Source organism: Megalobrama amblycephala, linkage group LG7, assembly GCF_018812025.1.
Source record: "Megalobrama amblycephala isolate DHTTF-2021 linkage group LG7, ASM1881202v1, whole genome shotgun sequence".
NCBI classification, from domain to species: Eukaryota; Metazoa; Chordata; class Actinopteri; order Cypriniformes; family Xenocyprididae; genus Megalobrama; species Megalobrama amblycephala.
This window is the reverse complement of record NC_063050.1, coordinates 55297362-55312099: the sequence shown is the minus strand read 5'-3', so window position 1 is coordinate 55312099 and position 14738 is coordinate 55297362. Positions and strand designations below refer to the sequence as shown.

Below are 14738 nucleotides of genomic sequence, written 5' to 3'. Positions count from 1 at the left end.
GCTAAGTGCTGTTGCTTGGGTGACCCTACGAAATACAAGAGAGATCTTCACACAACCTTCGGAAATTAAAAACCATGAAGACTTGATGAATTCTGATTAGTTTAATTAAAGTCTCCTCGTCAGAGCTTCATATAAGGCGTTCATGCAAGGTTACACAGTTGCATGAATTATATGTTTTAACAAATTCTGTGCATTGATAAAAAAAAATAAAAAAAAATCACATATAAATGAAGCAGTTTCGCACTAAGTGTGGAAAGAAAAAAGAATTACCTAGAAATGGAAATAAATTTTAAAAAAATCCATCAACCTGTGGAAAAAAAGCCCCGTGTGATGATATAAAAGAAGAGTTTCATTAAACTATAAGGTGATATTGTAAATAATGAACCTGATTCTCCATATTATTATTATTATTATTTATTAAATAGAAAATGTAAATAGAAAATGTATGTGTATATATTCTGGCCTGACCAGAGGAATCATAAGTAAAAATTCAGATACAAACAAAACAAATATGCAAAAAATAGAGATCCAAGTGATTATGAGATCAATTTTGGTCAAGGCCATGGTGAACATTATTAATATTATACCATAGCTAGTCTATCTATATCATCCATGAAGACAAATAAGATACATATGAAGCTGTTAAGAGAACTGTTCATAGGAACTATACTATTTTCCTGGTCCTGCCATTGATTGAAGGAAAACGGATGCCAATCTATCGATTTAGGATCAATACACCATAGTATTAATGCAGCTCCACCAGTGAGCGCACACACACACACACACACACACACACACACACACACACACACACACACACACACACACACACACAGTTACACACACAAGCATGTGATGCTGACTACGAGTTACCACTACTTGTCTCGTCATACTGAACTATTTGATCTTTTTGGCGACGTCCAGGTAAGCGAACTCAATCTCCCGGTCAGCAGGGCAGGTGTTCATGAATTCTTCTCTCTGGTAGGCGTTATTCAAATATCGTAAAATTCCAGTCATCTCAGCAGGAATCTCAAAACCTCTGTATTTCCTAGCAACAATCTGCAAACCAGAGTATGCAGGTGATTAAACTGGTTGGTCATTTGAAATCCAGCATATGCATTTCAAATTACTGAGTGAAAAATATGTGCATGCAAAAAAAATTGTGCAATTACATTATATACATTTAAATAAGAAACAAAATTTATATTATGCATAAACCACCTCCACTTCCCCAGCTCCACCTGCCTAGATCTGCTATGGGATTTATGTCTGTCTATTTATGCAGCAGCATATCTTACATGCTCACAGCAGCGTGTCTGTGTATCTATTAACAGTTGCAGCAGCAGTGATAATCAAGAGCAGCAGCATAGCAGATCTAGTCCACAGAAATTGTCATTCAATTGCATGCTAAAACTATTCAGAGAGTTGTCATAGTTGAAAGACGCACCTTCATGATATGTAGTTTGGGAAGCAGGTTACAGTCGGCCAGCGTGAGGTCTGGTCCATCCAGAAAGCCTCGTGTAGACGCATCGGGATCATCTAGGCTGTTGGCATCAATTTCCTCGGGCAGCGGCGTCTGCAAATACTCATCCAACCTCTTCAGGGACTTCAGAAGAGCTTTCTCCAGACCTGAATACATACAGACACCAGATTAAAACAGAATTACACAAGAAAAGAGTCTCATTTCGCAACCATTTAAAAAACAATTAAACTCACCCTCATTAGCTTCTTTACGAGGGTTCTTGATGTAGGCAGAAAACTTGGCAAATACATCTATTCCTGCTGTGTTGGATTCTGGATGCTTTGCTGCCAACTTTGGATATCTAAAAAAATTAATTAGTTTTAAATAATGCAACAAGTCTCTGAGGCAAGTAAGTAAGAAATGACAAGTGAACTGATGTAGAAAGTACCGTGGTGGGACCAATCGTTCCTCGAGAAACTCCTCGATCTTGTTGACGTCCACCAGAACCTCTCCGTTGAAGGTCATGAATGGCGGGTTTGTTCCTGGAGCGAGATCCTGTAAATCTGCTGGCTTCCTGTGAGACACGGATCAACAAAACCATCCTTCATGAGCGTTGTTATTGTAAGTAAAACTAAAATGATTTAAAAAAAAAAAGTTTTTGTTAATTGGGATACAAAAAAAATTAAAATTAAATTAAATTAAAAAATATAAAAAAGGCCTAACCCTAACTTATAATTGGAAATAAAATAAGCTGAAATACTAAAATCACTAAAACTAAAACCAAAATAAAAATAAATGAAAGCTATCTGAATGTGCAATTTTTTTTCATTTCATGCTACTACTTTTACTCCCTTTTTATTAATTAAAAAATAAAAAAATTGAGGAATTCTTTGAAATTTAAAATAAGAACAATCATAAACACTAGTGCAAGAAAATGCTTATCAATATTTATGAGAAATTTTATTTGAAATTTATAAGAACATATAATATGAGAATTACCAGTATGAACTCCATTGACCTCAATGGATTTAATTCAATTCCTTTGAACTTACTACACATTCTTTTTTTTAAACAAAACAACATCAAAACAACATCAGTATTACTCTGTAATGTTTCAAACAAAATATATTAATTTAAATTGCACAAAATGTTACTTTCAGATGAAAAAAAGAAGATGATAAACAGCTTGAATCTCATTTTCATGCTTCAATGGTTCATCAACAGGTGGCAGCAGAGTGAAATTTGGACTTCTTTTTCGAACACGCTTTCCTTTTTTTTTTTTTTTTTAAATTACACTATTTGGTCTATGAATGTTTGATCTACAAACAGACATTAAATTTGTCATTTTATTTTAATTTCAGAATTATGCATGACATTATGCAATTATGCATTTTGTTTATAAACAAAATGCAGTTGAAGTGGGAAGGAAAGTGTGTAGGAAAGTGTAGAAAAGAGGCTAAATGTATTTTACAGAAGCAATTTGAGAAAAATGTAACTAATATACATACATAAAAAAAAAAAAAAAAAAGAGAGAGCATAATTTCATGTGTACTTATGGGTCCACAGTTCACTTATGGGTCAAAATGGACACGAAAGCAAATGACTGATTTTTATTTATTTATTTATTTATATTTTTTATTTTGATGTACTCTTCCAGGTCAAAACAGACCCAAATGCATTACTAAAATAAAAATGAAAACTGAAAATATCAATTCAAAATACAATAACTGTGTATATATATATATATATATATATATATATATATATATATATATATATATATATATATATATATATATATAGTACTAAAATAACACTACCCTTCATTAAAAAATCATTATTTGGAAGCAAAAGAATCTTTCTATATGATTTAGTTGATCAGAATAACAGAATAATGTCTTCCAGAGGCTTAAAATTCTGTTCTTCAGGGGCATTTGATCCTGTTGGGAATCATAACTGTCCTAATGGGAAATATGTCTGCTTGTGTCTGTATCTGTGAATATTGTGCTTCACCTCTTGAGGTCCACAGTGGTGACGTTGAAGATGACTCCTTTCAGCCAGAGGATCATGAAGAGTCTCTGAGAGAAGGGACAGTTCCCGATACTCTCTCCATCACTGCCGGCCTGTCAGACACACAACATGCACACAGATTATGCATGGTTAAAGAAATAACCAGTGATTTAATTAGGCACATTTAAGTTTAAGTGGTTACTTAGGCTATTCAAAAAAAAAAAAAAATAAAAATTACTAAGCTACAGAGCCTTTATATTTACTTGATTTTAAATAGAAGAAGCTTCTTGTTCCACAAAAATTAAATGGGGAAAAAGGACAGCTTTCCCCAAGGGAGTTTTCATCCTCATTGAACCCCAAAATAAATGACGAAAAAACAATAAGGAGCCAAATAAGCTTAAACTGTTCAGCTGCAGAACAAACAACATCACAAGATGTTTTCTCTGAGCAGGATACTTGAGTCGATACTAACACAAGAATGAAATGTTGGTGTTTCCCATTCAAACGCTCAAAATCTGAAAAACAAGGCCATTCATTTCAGCAGCTTTGTGATAGTCTGACATTCTACTAACTATAATGTAAGTAACTTTGCAACTACATGTCAACTAGCAGTCATTAGTAGACTGTCTGCTAACACTTTATTTTGATGCACCCCAACAGGCATTTCTACTGACTATAATTTTGCAAATACATGTCAACTTACTCTACTAACCCTAACTTAACAGTCTACTAATACTGCAGTTATTTGACATGTAGTTGCAAAATTTGAGTTAGTTTATATGTAGTTGCAAATTAATGAGTTAGCTGACATAGTTGCTAATTAATGAGAGTTAGTTTACATGTAGTTGCAAATTAATTAGAGTTAGTTTACATGTAGTTGCAAATTACTGAGAGTTAGTTGACATGTAGTTGCAAATTAATTAGAGTTAGTTTACATGTAGTTGCAAATTACTGAGAGTTAGTTTACATGTAGTTGCTAATTAATGAGAGTTAGTTTACATGTAGTTGCAAATTAATTAGAGTTAGTTTACATGTAGTTGCAAATTAATTAGAGTTAGTTTACATGTAGTTGCAAATTAATTAGAGTTAGTTTACATGTAGTTGCAAATTATTGAGAGTTAGTTGACATGTAGTTGCAAATTATTAGAGTTAGTTTACATGTAGTTGCAAATTACTGAGAGTTAGTTTACATGTAGTTGCAAATTGTTGAGAGTTAGTTGACATGTAGTTGCAAATTAATTAGAGTTAGTTTACATGTAGTTGCAAATTAATTAGAGTTAGTTTACATGTAGTTGCAAATTGTTGAGTTAGTTGACATGTAGTTGCAAATTAATTAGAGTTAGTTTACATGTAGTTGCAAATTGTTGAGTTAGTTTACATGTAGTTGCAAATTACTGAGAGTTAGTTGACATGTAGTTGCAAATTGTTGAGTTAGTTTACATGTAGTTGCAAATTGTTGAGAGTTAGTTGACATGTAGTTGCAAATTAATTAGAGTTAGTTTACATGTAGTTGCAAATTGTTGAGTTAGTTGACATGTAGTTGCAAATTAATTAGAGTTAGTTTACATGTAGTTGCAAATTGTTGAGTTAGTTTACATGTAGTTGCAAATTACTGAGAGTTAGTTTACATGTAGTTGCAAATTGTTGAGAGTTAGTTGACATGTAGTTGCAAATTAATTAGAGTTAGTTTACATGTAGTTGCAAATTAATTAGAGTTAGTTGACATGTAGTTGCAAATTAATTAGAGTTAGTTGACATGTAGTTGCAAATTAATTAGAGTTAGTTTACATGTAGTTGCAAATTATTGAGAGTTAGTTGACATGTAGTTGCAAATTAATTAGAGTTAGTTTACATGTAGTTGCAAATTAATTAGAGTTAGTTTACATGTAGTTGCAAATTGTTGAGAGTTAGTTGACATGTAGTTGCAAATTAATTAGAGTTAGTTTACATGTAGTTGCAAATTGTTGAGAGTTAGTTGACATGTAGTTGCAAATTAATTAGAGTTAGTTTACATGTAGTTGCAAATTACTGAGAGTTAGTTGACGTGTAGTTGCAAATTAATTAGAGTTAGTTTACATGTAGTTGCAAATTAATTAGAGTTAGTTTACATGAAGTTGCAAATTAAATAGAGTTAGTTTACATTTAGTTGCAAATTAATTAGAGTTAGTTTACATGTAGTTGCAAATTAATTAGCATTATTTTACATGTAGTTGCAAATTAATTAGAGTTAGTTTACAATGTAGTTGCAAATTACTGAGAGTTAGTTTACATGTAGTTGCAAATTAATTAGAGTTAGTTTACATGAAGTTGCAAATTAAATAGAGTTAGTTTACATGTAGTTGCAAATTAATTAGAGTTAGTTTACATGAAGTTGCAAATTAATTAGAGTAACTGATTTCACTTGTTAGCAGGCAGCTTGTTTAGACAAATAGTTACTAGTTATTAATATTTTTGAATAAATATTTTGACTGGGAAAATGCTAAGCAAAGCTTTGATTGCACACACAAAAAAGGCTACAGTTTAACCGCACAAAAGAGTTTCTTTGTGACATTTATTTTATAATAAAACACAATGCAAAACTATTTATATTGTGTCTTCCTACGATTTGTTTCTAATAAGAACAAATGTTTTATTTCTTTGAAGGTTTAATGTGAGAGCGTCTTACCTTCACAAACAGCTCAATGCTAGGAAATCCCAGTTTTTTAGCAGCTACATCAAACCAAGCCATTGTGAAATGCTGCAGATACACTGCTTTTACATGTCTAATAAAATTAAATGCAGAATATTTTCTCAAAACAAATTCTCTGAATGCATGAAAATGCCTTTGTGAATCCAGAATGACTGATTTCATTTGGTAAGAGTCTGTCTTCGTGTTCTGTGGGTGTTTGGGCTGGAGAACACGGTCAAACATGCAGGACGAGACACTGAGACGTTTGTTCATTGTTATCAGCAATAGAGAAGCCGTTCATAAGATGTGCATTATGAAAGAGTTTTAGAGATCATCATTGTAAAAAAAAAAAAAGTTCTTTATGATGATGGGAATCGCTATTATGATTTCCAGTATACAGTATAACATTGCACAATAAGCTATACATTTCCATCCAACAGTTTAGTTCAGTGGTGTGTATTTGTGTGTCTCCTGCTTGTATGTGTTCTAAAGGGCCATCAGAATAGAGTAGATTTACTACTGTGTGACTGTTTTTATGAGTCTGGAGGTTGTGGAATGATTATGTGAGGTCTGGTCACCTGAAGATAAGCTAAGAGAGAGATGAGGACATGAGGGTAAACCAGACCAACATAACACCAGTAGAGGGCAGTGCATCATCTTTAGAGAGACTCTAAAACCTGATTTGATAAGGAACATTTGAATACAAGCACTCTGGTAACTGCACTGCAATTAAATTATAATAATTAAATTGTAAAATGTGTCACATTTTATGTCAAATTTTGTGGGCCAATAAACAGCTGCTTAACAACCAACCAGAATACCAAAGGGGCACCCTAGCAACCGCATAGCAACATGCTAAACACAACTCAGAACACCTTAGCAACATTATAAAAACTATTCAGATCACTCTAGCAATTTTGCATAGCAAAGTGCTAAAAACCAATCAGAGAACCTTAGCAATTATCCAGAACACCCTAGCAACAATCCAGACTACCCTAGCAACCCCATAACAACGTGCTAATGCTAAACACTACTCAGAATACCCTAGCAACATTCTAAAACCATTCAGAACACACTAGCAATTGCATAGCAAAATGTTAAAAACTAATCTGAGAACCTTAACAATTATCCAGAACACCGTAGCAACAATCCAGAATACCCTAGCAACCCCATAGCAACGTGCTTATGATAAACACTACTCAGAAAACCCTAGCAACATTCTAAAAAACATTCAGAATACCCTAGCAATCGCATAGCAAAATGCTAAAAACCAATCCGAGAACCCTAGGCACTGTCCAGAACACCCTAGTAACGATCCAGAATACCCTAGCAACCCCATAACAACGTGCTAATGCTAAACACCACTTAGAACACCCTAGCAACATTCTAAAAACTATTCAGATCACCCTACCAATCGCATAGCAAAATGCTAAAGACCAATCAGAGAACCCTAGCAATTATCCAGAACACCCTAGCAACAATCCAGAATCCCCTAGCAACCCCATAGCAATGTGATAATACTAAACACCACTCAAATAACCCTACAAACATTCTAAAAACCATTCAGAACACACTAGCAATCGCACAGCAAAATATTAAAAACCAATCAATGAACCCCAGGACACCCAAGAAACAATCCTGAATACCCTAGCAACCATTAGGAACACCCTGATAACCACACACAACACTCTAGCATCATGACATTGAGTTTTGCACATGTAGGAATCATATTATGACTGAACAGAGTCACTCCACCGCCTAAACACTCAGTCAAAATCTCAGATCCTTCTCACAGTCAACTCAGACCAACAAACATCTTAATCAGATTAGTATGTAGAGGAATGCTGGGAGATTAACCCACTATACTTCAGCTTCTCTATCAGGACAGAGGCATAGAGCTGTGCAGTTAGTAATTCATATTCAAATACAAACACATTATTCACTGTTCAATATAAGAGCAGAGAGGCAAAACACATGAAGAAACAGCTGTTTATCACTGAATAACAGGCACAGGTGCATCTTTAATAATAATTGTGAGCACATGTCATCGCTTAGATCCTGCTCACCAAAGCAAAACTATGACAACATACAAAAACTTATGATGAGACACAAAATGATACTTTTGTGATCTGAAATGTACAGAGACTGTGGGAGTTGCACTTTTCACTGTGTTCCACTGCAACTTGCACAAAGGGCGTCTTTGTTACGGGAATTGCTCTGCAGAAACATATGGGGGGGATTTAAGGACATTTTTACCAGGCTTAACGTCCCGCTGCTCAACCTCCTTCATATAACAAGAATTTGGCTGAGCGCTTTGTTTTCAAATGTTTTAGACAATTCCATGTAAAAAAAAAGATTAATATATATATATATATATATATATATATATATATATAGTGCTCAGCGTAAATGAGTACACCCGCTTTGAAAGTAACATTTTAAACAATATCTCAATGAACACAAAAACAATTTCCAAAATGTTGACAAGACTAAGTTTAATATAACATCTGTTTAACTTATAACATGAAAGTAAGGTTAAAGGGTTAGTTCACCCAAAAATGAAAATTCTGTCATCTATTACTCACCCTCATGCTATTCCACACCCGTAAGACCTTCGTTAATCTTCGGAACACAAATTAAGATATTTTGATTAAATCCGATGGCTCCGTGAGGCCTCTAACCCTTTAATAATATAACTTAGAGAAAACATTTTTCAGTTTTACTCAAATTAGGGTGATGCAAAAATGAGTACACCCAACAACAAAAACTATTACATCTAGTACTTTGTATGGCCTCCATGATTTTTAATGACAAGACCAAGTCTTCTAGGCATGGAATGAACAAGTTGGCGACATTTCGCAACATCTATCTTTTTCCATTCTTCAAGAAAGACCTCTTTTAGAGACTGGATGCTGGATGGAGAGTGATGCTCATGTTGTCTCTTCAAAATTCCCCATAGGTGTTCGATTGGGTTCAGATCAGGAGACATACTTGTCCACTGAATCACTTTCACCCTGTTCTTCTTCAGAAATCCAACAGTGGCCTTAGATGTGTGTTTAGGATCATTGTCATGTTGGAATAGTGCACAACGACCAAGGGGACGGAGTGATGGTAGCATCTTCTCTTTCAGTATAGAGCAGTACATCTGTGAATTCATGATGCCATCAATGAAATGCAGCTCCCGACACCAGCAGCACTCATGCAGCCCCATACAAGGACACTGCCACCACCATGTTTCACTGTAGGCACCATGCATTTTTATTTGTATTCCTCACATTTGCGACGCCATAGTTTTGAAGCCATCAGTTCCAAAAACATTTATCTTGGTCTCATCACTACAGAGTATAGAGTTCCAGTAGTCTAAATCTTGTTCAGCATGGGTCCTGGCAAACTCTAGGCGGGCTTTTTTGTGCCTGGGCTTTAGGAGAGGCTTCTTTCGTGGACGGCACCCATGCATGCCATTCCTCTGCAGTGTATGCCGTATTGTGTCACGGGAAATAGTCACCCCAGTTTGGCTTTCTACTTCTTTAGATAACTGCAGTGAACTTGCATGCCGATTTTCTTCAACCCTTCTCATCAGAAGACGCTCCTGTCTTAAGGTGTTAACTTCCGTGGACGACCCGGGAGTCTCTGTGAGATGGTTGCAGTTCCATCTTTTTTAATTTTTGTACCACTTTTGCTACAGTATTCTGACTGATAAGTAAAGCTTTGCTGATCTTTTTGTAGCCTTCACCTTTCTGGTGTAAAGAAATGATTTTCTTTCTCAGGTCTTGTGACATTTCTCTTCCATGTAGTGCCATTGCTGACAGAATGAAATGGGTTGGGGTTTTAACACTCTTTTATAGTCAACTGTCTGCTGGACACCTGTGTAATGAATAATTAGACTCACCTGTGGTTGAATTCTTGTTAAATTAGACATTTGTAGTCTAAAATTTAGCTTTGCTCCAGAGACCTTCAGTGGGGTGTACTCATTTGCATCACCCTAATTTGAGTAAAACTGAAAAATGTGTAATCTAAGTTATATTATTAACATTACTTTCATGTTATAAGTTAAACAGATGTTATATAAAACTTAGTCTTATTTTGGAAATTGTTTTTGTGTTCATTGAGATATTGTTTATAATGTTAATTTTCAAAGGGGGTGTACTCATTTATGCTGAGCACTGTATAATATAAGCCAGTTTTTTCCTAATATATTTTGAAATTATACTTTATATGGTACTTTCTATTGGACTGTTCTAGAATCAAGTTGTGTCTGTTGTGTCAGATTCATTTTTAGCTCACTGATCAATCCATCAGTTTAACACACTGCTTAGAATAACCTCAATTAACTAAGTGCATTATATCACCAGCAACAACCATTTATACAGTACATCACAAACAGGGTTGGAATTATGGTTGGAGGGGTCAGGCTCCAAGTCCTAATATATCACTTTAAATTTATTGTACATGAATTGATTCTTTGTTTATGTCATATGAACCAGTTTACCATAATTAAAACAGTTTAAAACAACCTGGTGACATAAGAAGGTTTGGCTCATGATTAGATTTAAAGTTCAGTTAAAATGCATTATTAGTTACCAGTATAAGGTATGTTTTAGACACTTTCATGCTGGTTTTGGCAAGTCGCTCAGCATTGGTCAAGTTGGTGTACCTGCCTAATTAGCTTGTTCCAGTAACATTGCCCAGGACTGGGAATTACAGTCTGGTTTTCTAGAAGCGGGATGACAGCTGACCAAGTGACCAGTAGAGCAAAGACACTAATACAATTAGTGTTGATGATAGTAACACCATCTGCTGAGCAGAAGGACATGCTGTCATTGTAGGAAACTGTATGCTAACATGGCTAACAAGACAGTCTTATCATTGTCTTTTTAAAATATGACTTTACAGGGCTCAATTCATTATTTCTCTCAGAGTTTCTACAAAAATCAGAATTTTGTCTGCTTTTTGACAGGTTATATGGTATGTAAAATTCTGCCTTCCCTGTAAAATGTACTACAATAATCATAGTTCTCACCAAAATACTAAAACATTTATTGTTACTAAAGTAAAACTGTGGTAACTTGCTATTAAAGCTTCTGATAGTTTCCAGATTGCATATTGACTACAGCAGGTCTACCGTTTTTGAGTAGAACCTGTGGTTATCATGAGAGTCACAAGAAAACCAACGTGACTCTCATTTCCTTCTAAAACTACAACATGCAAATAGAAATCTTGACCATCATCTGGCTATAAATAACAATAGAACGTACCTTCACATATAGGGAGATCTGCTGGTCATGAGGATCGCCCTCCCGTTGAGTTGGAGTTGCCATCCTCCTCGGCATTACAAGGGGTTTTATGTCTTCCTGTTGAACTACAGAAGATGGTATCTCAGGGAACCCATTCGCCATGGTGACCTCCTGTCCTTTGGTTTTGATATTCAGTTCCCCTTCACTGCCCCCACTCATGGTTCTGATCTGACTGCCGAGTATCTTCGGTGGCTCTTGGAAAGGGGCATCTGAGCTCTCGCTGGTCTTCAACCAGGAAGGTATGGTCACTTTACGCCCCCCCTGGGCTTTCCTCCTTGGCTCATCTTCAATGACAGCCTTGAGCTCTTCTAGCCACTTCTCCGCCCCCGCTTCTATTTTTGTAGGGACTTCTTCCTTGACTTGTCTTGGCTGTTCCTTTGCAGCATCACTTCTCTCTGTGACCTCCAGTTTGTCATTGCCAAGCTGTTCGTCCTTCTTACATTCCCCCTCTTCTATAGGTATTGGCCCTTCTTCATTGACTTGTCTTGGCTGTTCCTTTGCCGCGTCACCTCCCTCTGCGACCTCCCGTTTCCCATTGCCGAGCTGTTCCTGCTTCTTACATGCCCCCCCTTCTACAGGTATCGGCACTTCTTCATTGATTAGTCTTGGCTGTTCCTTTGAAGCATCGCCTCCCTCTGAGACCTCCTGTTTGTCATTGCCGAGCTGTTCCTGCTTCTTACGTGCCCCCCCTTCTACAGGTATCGGCACTTCTTCATTGACTAGTCTTGGCTGTTCCTTTGCCGTGTCACCTCCCTCTGCGACCTCCCGTTTGCCATTGCCGAGCTGTTCCTGTTTCTTACATGCCCCCCCTTCTACAGGTATTGGCCCTTCTTCATTGACTTGTCTTGGCTGTTCCTTTGCCGCGTCACCTCCCTCTGCAACCTCCTGTTTGCCATTGCCGAGCTGTTCCTGTTTCTTACATGCCCCCCCTTCTACAGGTATCGGCACTTCTTCATTGATTAGTCTTGGCTGTTCCTTTGAAGCATCGCCTCCCTCTGAGACCTCCTGTTTGTCATTGCCGAGCTGTTCCTGCTTCTTACGTGCCCCCCCTTCTACAGGTATCGGCACTTCTTCATTGACTAGTCTTGGCTGTTCCTTTGCCGTGTCACCTCCCTCTGCGACCTCCCGTTTGCCATTGCCGAGCTGTTCCTGTTTCTTACATGCCCCCCCTTCTACAGGTATTGGCACTTCTTCATTGACTAGTCTTGGCTGTTCCTTTGAAGCATCACCTCCCTCTGCGACCTCCCATTTGTCATTGCTGAGCTGTTCCTGCTCCTTACACGCCCCCCCTTTGATAGGTATTGGCACTTCTTCATTGACTTGTCTTGGCTGTTCCTTTTCAGTGTCACCTCCTTCTGCGACCTCCCATTTGCCATTGCCGAGGTGTTCCTGCTTCTTGCACGCCTCCTCTTCTACAATCTCAGGTGCATCAGGTGGCTCTTCTACCTCTGTACAGCTTCCCTCCTCTGCTGAAAGCTCCTCCTTCTTGACCTGCTTTGGCTCCTTGGTAATCTCCACGCCTCTTTGAATCCTTTCAATGCTCTCTTCCTCTTTATCAGCTTCTTTATCTCCTCTTGTCTCCTCGGGTCCATTGACAATGGCTGATTGGGTATCCGCCACAATTCTCTCACAGCACTCTAGATCTGTGTCACCCACCACCTGTTGCATCCACTCTAATCTTTCACATTCTGGCACGATGCTGTCCACCAACTGATCTGAATTATGGACCATCTCCTCTATCGTTCCACCAAACAGATCAGTTTGAGAAGGTTGTTCTGTTGCAATCCAGTCAATTGCCTTTTCATCTGCTGCTTTGTTAATGGTGGACGTCTCTTCATCATTATTTGTGGCTAAGGCATCATTGTGCATTGGATCTCCAATTGCTTTGCAGTCCTCAAATAAAGGCACCTCAGTCATAGGCTTTTCTTTGCCAATGTTATCAGATGTTGCTGGTTCTTCCTCTTCCCCAAGACTCTGAATGTTTTCTTCTTCACTGGTAGAAATCATTTGTGGCTCTTCATCCACAACGTTTTTTACACCCTCATCATGACAACCTTCTGCCTTTACCTCTTCATGCTCCTCTTTTTGCAAAACCATTTCATTTTTTACTTGCTGCATTTGATCATCTCTGTACTCGATTTCTATTTTCTCTTGAAGGCAACAAGTGACCTCTCTTACCTCAAAGAGGAGCAGCTCTTGTGTCTCCGTGTTACTTACACTCAAAGTCTGCACTTGTTGTTCATCGCTTTCCTTTTCATCTTCGTACAGTGTTTCCAACTTGTGATCTGCTTGATTCTCGTCCACTTCTTTGAACGCTCCTGCACGCACTTCAGCTTCATTTTGAAGTTTCAAAACTTGTGTTTGCGCTGCAATTGAGAGTTCAGCTAGTAGCTTAGACCTTGTTAGTTTGGCAGTTATGTTCACTTCATCTTCTGTCTCTCCATCCTTTATCTCTTTTGTAGATTTGTTTTGCAGAATCGCTCTCTCTTGGTCCTCCAGGTCTTCCATAATATCCTCTTGCTCTGTTTTATGGATGATCACATCTGTTGAGGGCATTACATTGTCTTCTCCACCATCGTCCATATACTCATCCACCTCTTCAGCTAGTTCAACCTCATCTTCCTCCTCCTCTTCCTCCCCAGTCCGCCGATCTTCCATCTCCATGCATGATCCTGCAGGACAGTGGATAACAGCTCCATTAGAAATCTCCATGTTGATACTCGTATCACTTTTGGCCTGGGCCATAATTCAAAAGCCAGAAGGGTGTTTAGAGTTCGCTATGACTGTGTGGAACTTGTTGTATAACTAACACACCACAGCTCTTGTGTCTACCTCTCCAGTCTACGTTCTGTAGAGGTAACTAGGACTTACTCTCTCTCCCCCCTTTTTCCTCTCGAGGATTATGGTAAATTTCGGATTCTGATCCCCACATGACTTGCCTGCCCTCTCAAATCCGCTCCAATGGGAGCCTGGTCAGCTCAAGATGATCGGTTTAAGGGTACGGCATGCATTAATTCTCTATCCTGTTTGCTATCTTAATGAAGTAGAATCAAATTAACTGATATATATATATATATATATATATATATATATATATATATATATATATATATATATATATATATCCTCAAATAAATATGAACTGTACCTGCAGGTAATATAGGCCTAATATTAATTAAATAAAAGGCTACTTAAATATGCTTAAAGAGAATACTTTTTAATGACAATGAGAATACACTTTATTGACAATGTTTCTTAACACACTTCTAAAAAGTGCACTTTCTAATGTCAAATTGAAAGTTTT

The 14738-nt window shown here is 37.1% G+C and overlaps 1 protein-coding gene across 4 annotated transcripts; it reads right to left on the bottom strand.

Moving 5' to 3' along the window:
* Positions 1–86: 86 nt before the first annotated feature.
* Positions 87–14394, bottom strand: LOC125272950 (chloride intracellular channel protein 4). 4 transcript variants are annotated; one of them, XM_048198158.1, is made up of 6 exons: positions 11396–14394; positions 3476–3585; positions 1911–2036; positions 1717–1823; positions 1448–1629; positions 87–1059 (listed from the first exon to the last, which is right to left on the bottom strand). In XM_048198158.1, exons 1-6 carry the CDS (start codon positions 14177–14179, stop codon positions 898–900), a joined length of 3471 nt encoding a protein of 1156 aa, XP_048054115.1. In that variant the 5' UTR covers positions 14180–14394; the 3' UTR covers positions 87–897. The 4 variants fall into 4 exon arrangements, with proteins under 4 accessions (XP_048054115.1, XP_048054116.1, XP_048054118.1 ...); XM_048198159.1 differs by lacking the exon at positions 11396–14394 and adding an exon at positions 6138–6490; XM_048198161.1 differs by lacking the exon at positions 11396–14394 and adding an exon at positions 3945–4577.
* Between the last annotated feature and the right edge of the window lie 344 nt (positions 14395–14738).

Coding starts and splice junctions, on each gene's coding strand:
- LOC125272950 (XM_048198158.1), bottom strand. CDS start 14,179: ATGGCCCAGGCCAAAAGTGATACGAGTATCAACATGGAGATTTCTAAT. Junction 3,586..11,395: donor AGATCTCCCTATATGTGAAG/GTACGTTCTATT, acceptor TGTGTCTGACAG/GCCGGCAGTGATGGAGAGAG. Junction 1,824..1,910: donor GAACGATTGGTCCCACCACG/GTACTTTCTACA, acceptor TAATTTTTTTAG/ATATCCAAAGTTGGCAGCAA.